The sequence below is a fragment of the Rattus norvegicus genome, chromosome 13, assembly GCF_036323735.1.
Source record: "Rattus norvegicus strain BN/NHsdMcwi chromosome 13, GRCr8, whole genome shotgun sequence".
Lineage (NCBI taxonomy): Eukaryota > Metazoa > Chordata > Mammalia > Rodentia > Muridae > Rattus > Rattus norvegicus.
This window is the reverse complement of record NC_086031.1, coordinates 95,349,129-95,355,128: the sequence shown is the minus strand read 5'-3', so window position 1 is coordinate 95,355,128 and position 6,000 is coordinate 95,349,129. Positions and strand designations below refer to the sequence as shown.

The following is a 6,000-nucleotide window of genomic DNA, read 5'->3' as shown; positions in this document are numbered from 1 at the left end:
CATTACATCCAGGTATGGGAAGCCTCGCCCCCTTTCAAATGAAAAGGCTCCTGGCGCACTTTGTGGGGGAATGTGACACATTTCTTCGTTCAAACAGAACTCCTGAGTCAGCTATGTAGGTGGAGTAACAGAAGGGTATAGGCTTTGACCTACCGAGGTTTTGGGTTTTGGCCCTGGGTCTTTGTCCTGTGGGCTCAGGTTAGTCGCCTGTGTGTTGAACATTGGTTCCTTCACGGAGAGCATGTGGAGAGAACAGCCATCACACGGGGTGACAGAAGCCATCTTGGAAAGGTATAGCAAGCAAGCGAGTTTCCTGGGAATGGCCCACTGTGTCCATGTCTGCGATGGGTGCGCTCTTGAGAGGCACAGCCCAGACTTCATCCACGATTGCTTCTCGCAATGGTGTGCCTTTTCTGCCACCATCACATAGTATAATGATTCCTGGGCGTCAGCCCACCCTTTTGGGTAAGTTTCCTACAGATCATCATGAAGGCAAACTTTCATGAATTAATGCTGTTTAGATGAATTAATGACTATAGAATTCATGATTTGATTCAAATAATCTCAGAATGAAAGTTTAAGGAGATGGTTTTAGTTGTTTTAAAAGAAAGATGTAATGATACAGTAAAGTGAGAATCAAGATTAGAATGTGCCGCTCCTCATGGAATAGTAAGTAAAGGCAGCACAATAAGGAATACAGTGAGGTTTCATAAATGCACTAATTAGAGAAACAGGCTTGGGAAAAAATTCATTCTAGAGCATGCTGAATGCCAAGGAGGAAGCCCTAGGTGTGCACTATGATAAAACAAGGCCATGTAAAACTGTTGCTTTGAACTTATAATGAGCTTGTAGAATGAAACACTGCTTTGAACTTACTAAGGACATCCTTCTGTAACTCCCCTGTTTGTGTAACATTTTATCTAGGAGGTAATTTTATAAAGAACTTTTGTCTAAGAAGGTATAAACTGCCAGAGAGAAGGAATAAAGTATGGTTGTTAGGGCTCTGCCCAATCCACCAAATGAATATGTCTGTCTGTCTGTCTCCCTCTTACCCTCCCCCCTCTCTCCATATGTGTGTGTGTGTGTGTGTGTGTGTGTATCTCTCTCTCTCTCTCTCTCTCTCTCTCTCTCTCTCTCTCTGTGTGTGTGTGTGTGTGTGTGTGTGTGTGTGTGTGTGTGTGTGTGCAAGCGCGCAATTAAGAGTTAAAAGAGTTCAAAGTTCCTCTCTGGGCATTCTTGTAAGCCCCAGAGAGTTAAGGCAGTACTGACTCTGTAGTCTGTCACTGTCAGTTGGCCCTCCATCAGCTATCAGCATGATCCTAATTGCCAGTGCCCAACTCCTTTTTGCTGCCTGCCTCAGTTTATTCTGAGATGTCAAATCTGGCCTTCAACCATGTGGTTGACAGAGACTTACAGTGCTTGTCACAATAGGACCTGACAGAGCCAAGGACCAGACATACATCCTCTGCCTGCCCTTGTCAGATACATGCTCATCCTATATTTCATGGAATCTTTATTGTTAAATGCCAGGGGCCAGCCCCAGGGGGGGTGTTCTTCTTTCTTGTTGGTTCTTCATGAGGCAGCAGAGGAGGAAGAGCATCGGTGGAGGGTAAGACTTTGTCTTACAGGATACAGGGGGTGAGACTTTGTCTTATGATATATTTAGGGTTGCTGTATAATAAAAAGTTTACTTATCTAAATCTAAGTTACCTTGCTACTGTAGCTGACCTGCCTTCTGTATTCTTCTGAGGCCAGAAACTGTGGTCTCTGGCACTTAGCACCTCTTCCTAAAACAGCAAAGGATTAAGTACACAGCCTTTGTACTTTCTCAGCAGAAACTTCTGGGCTATAACTTTCAGCATGCTTGTCCAAAGTCTCACAGGTAGAAAAGGGACACTTAGGAAAGGATTACAGCGTTTATCACTAAGTTGTAAAAAGTTTCCTATGAAAGCTATCTAAGGGGGAAAGTGGAAAGAGCCTAAGCTGGGAAAGGGAAAAGTTCTTCTAAGGGAAAAATATTCCTTTCTCCTTTTTGTCCTCAGTACTTACACATCTTTCAAAGTACATGATCACATGTTACAAAGTTCATCACAAGTTCACGCAAAAAATCAAATCATAAATTGAAATAGAAGTTTACAACAGAGGATGTTTACATGCATATCCACTAGGAGTAATTATCTGGCTAAACATCCACCACTTATCTCAGCTCCATAGGTTCACTGAAGGTTTAAAACCATAACTAAGTGATTAGTGAAGTTTTGTATAGATAAACTCAGTCAATATTTTATCCTCTGTCCTAGCACCTATAATAAATCTTTACTTCCCTTTTTTTCACCTTTGGTTAATTGTTTTACAACCTCTTGGATTGTGCTCTGAGTACGAGAAAATCTGGTTACTATCTAAGAGCAATTAACTGGTAACTGGTAATTAACTGGGAGACTGGCAGAGTTCTCATTGCAGTTTTGGCTATCAGAAGAGGACCTAATAGCAGTCCCACTGTAAATGAGCTTAAAAATCACTGATATAATTTAGGAATCCTTATAGGATCATCATTAAGAATTAAGAAGTCATCTATTTGTCTATATAGCATCACTACAAGACAAGACATCTTCATGGATCAGCAGAGATCTGCTTCAAAGGGATGGGCTATTACTTAGTGATTTTTATATGTGTTTAATCATAACAAGAAAAGCATTTTAATAGTAAGAATCTTTCCTTAAATGAATTTCCTTTCAGCTTTGCCTTATAAGGGCAAGCCTGTTGCAGATTATAAAATAATCTGAAGCAGACCTTCTCAGTAAGATCACCTGCTAGTTATCAGCTTGTCCCATTATGTCTCCTGACAGTTAAATGATGCCGAGTAGGGACAGCATCTCACAAAGACAAAGCATAGAACCCTTTATTTAGGACCACACTTTGTATCCTTACTGCCATGTGCAATGCTTGGTGCTGTGTTGTCCTGAGACGTCTTTATGTAGCATTCCAGACAGAGGTACCAATGGCACATCAAATAAATGAGTCTAGCTTGGTAAAGCAATGAATTTACTGGCATTACTTACATGGATAACTCTTAGCACCTGAAATGCCCAAAGCCCTAACCACCATTGGTGACCAGTTAGGAAAACTGTTAGTAGATCTTGCAGGCAGCTACACTACTGAAGTTTACTTTCCAGCATTGTCTACAGTCCACTGGTTGGGCCTCTCAAGGCTCCTCAGGTCCTTGATAGTTTCACGAGCCATGCAAACTTTCAGCATCACTCTGGGAGAGGGTCAAAGAGCCACACAATGTCTGATAAGGAACCTACAGAATAAACGTGTTTGTGTTTTGGATTTACAACATAAATGTTTCATATGAGTGTGTTTCATAAATGATTTTTAAATGTCCATTTCTTCTAGTATACTACATTGACCTGAAGGTTATAGAAAATCGTCCCAGCCTTTGGCTGTTAGTTTTATATAATTTTCAAGTAAACCCTCTGATGATTTCATTGAATTTATCAAGTAATTAGCCCTGCCCTTGCTAGGTTTGGGGGGCTAGAGAACATTAAATCAATAGCTAGTGAATGATAGTAGTAATATCTCTGGATGAGAAGGTTGGAAAGGAGTCCAGTGTGCTTTGGGGGTGACACTGGAACAGTTCATTGAATTCATCAACCCTACAGAGGACTCCATAGTCAAGTGTCTGTGCCTGCCTTGACACTTTAAGAACTGGCACTTGTGACTGATAGTAATTTGAAAACATTTGCTTACATTGTATCATATTTCCTTATGTCATAGGGCCTGTGTGATGCTTTTGAGGTAATCTGGACTGCTGGACTAACAACCAGCCTCTGGAGACCAACTGCCCATCATCAGCCCACCTGGGGTGTTGCTAGGGTAAGTGTCTACACAGGTGGAAAATGAAGCTGAGTGTTGGCTAATGGCTCCAAACCCTTGAGCACATCAATTCTCTTATGTAGCCTTCTTGTTGCTGTGACTGTGCTGTGTGTGCCACCATACCTCTTGACCTTAAAAAAAAAACAAAACACAACAAAACAAAACACAACAAAACACAACAACCTCTTTTTGAAAGGAAGGTTTAAAATAAATTTCTTCTAGTAGTCAGGTAGCCATATGTAATAAAAAAATACAAAAAAGGGCAATAGATATTGATATACTATGATTAACAACTTAGGTCACCAGCTATTTTAAAAGTAAAATTTGTGATAAAAATTATAGAGTAGAAATAGGTAGTTTTATGATATTCTTGCAAAATGACAGACATGGATAGACATCCTCTCTGGGATTGTAATTGGACAAGCCCCCAGTTGAGCTCTGTAACAGAGTCAGGCTGCCTGGAAACCTGAACAGCTTCTTGACATGGGGGTGAAATTCTTCTGGGGCAGTTTCCGAGCATCACTGCTCTTTGTCGGGGCCATAGTGCCATCCAGTTCCTCAAGAAAGGCAGCAAAGGGGTGATCAGAGCCAAAAGCTGTTTACTTTTGACAATTTATCTCTTTCTATCTCTGGGGCCCAAAGCAGCTGGCTTCTGACAATTAACTCCTGCTGATAGCAGTAGGAAAAAGGAAACTTAATTACCTGGGTTCTGTTCTCTTTGACTTGGGCCTCTCACTAACCAGGCCAGAGGCTTGGAGGAGTTCCTTAACTCTTCATGAGACAGAAACAAACAAACAAAAAGAAAAAGAAAAAGAAAGAAGAAAGAAAGAAAGAAAGAAAGAAAGAAAGAAAGAGAGAGAGAAAGAAAGAAAAAAGAAAGGAAGAAAGGAAGAAAGGAAGAAAGGCACACATCATAGATATACACATATTGGATGAAGCTAAAGAAGGCTGCACTGCCATTTTATTATTGTTCTTAGTTTTTATATTTTTATACTTTCTCATAATTGATAACATGGTTTTCTAAACATTTTTACATTCCATAAGTTGATAGATCAATAAGGTTTAAGCAATTACAACAGAATTGTTTATGTCTTTCCATTAGGCTTGTACCTGACTAAACATTCCTTATATGTTACTAGATCCATAAGTTCATTAAAAGTTTAAAGCATTAATTTTTGTACCTGACTAAACATTCAGTATCTGATACTAGCTTCATAAATTCATTAAAAGTTTAAAGCAATAATTTTTATGGCATTAATTAGCATAAGTTAACATAGTTGTCAAGAGACATATCATCTGCCTTGTGTCTTATTATTTTGAAGACTTGTATATACTAGTCCATCATTTATGCTTTATCCTTGCACCTACAATAAATTTCCCATTCCCAGTTTATGACCCCTAGTTACCAGATAGGGGGCCTCATTCCTAACCTTGAAGGGATGTTCTCCTACACTGTAAATTTGTTCCAAGCCTATTTTCTTTCTCTAATGCAATTAGCCTGTGACACATGAAGGTTTACAGAGCTCCATTTGCAGCTTTTGTTTTATAGGGGATTTTAGGCTACTTGTATCAATTTAGGAGTTCTATAAAGTTATTATCAGGAATTATGAAGTCATCAATTCATCTACACAGCATTACTACATGACAGTATCATCTTCGTATGGATTCTGCAGAAAATCTGCCCAATAGGGTTTGTAGATGCCCAAGAATCATTAGGCTACAAAAGACTGGCAGGAAATGCATATTGGATGCAAGAAGCAACTCTGGGGTGAAGTTTCTGAGGATCCTGCATCTCAGAGTGCACCCATTACAGCCACGCAAATCAGTAGGTCATCACCAGAAAACTGCTTGCCATAGCCTTTACTAAATGGCTTCTGACAGCTCTTAATTTTAGCAAGGAAAAGAAATCCACATTACCAGCAATTAAAAAATCTTTGCAGAACTTGCTTTGGCTCTGACAGTGTTTGCTGCGAAATCTATTTCCCTTCTGGAAGCATCTTCTTCGGTGAATAGGGATTTATTGTGTTGTCCATCACAAAATCATACAGCACTTTGACCCAGGAGATGTGATGGGGGAGTTTATCATAGTATTCAGCCGCTATTTTCCTCACCTGAAATTTAAAA

The 6,000-nt window shown here is 39.8% G+C and overlaps 1 protein-coding gene across 1 annotated transcript in view; it reads right to left on the bottom strand.

Annotated features, from left to right (window-relative positions):
• Positions 1–3,480: 3,480 nt before the first annotated feature.
• Positions 3,481–6,000, bottom strand: part of Degs1l1 (delta(4)-desaturase, sphingolipid 1 like 1) — a 47,255-nt gene continuing 44,735 nt past the window's right edge. The window contains exon 5 of the mRNA XM_039091475.2: positions 3,481–5,987. Coding sequence (XP_038947403.1) covers positions 5,853–5,987 — 135 coding nt within the window. The 3' untranslated portion in view covers positions 3,481–5,852. The remainder of the gene's footprint in view (positions 5,988–6,000) is intronic.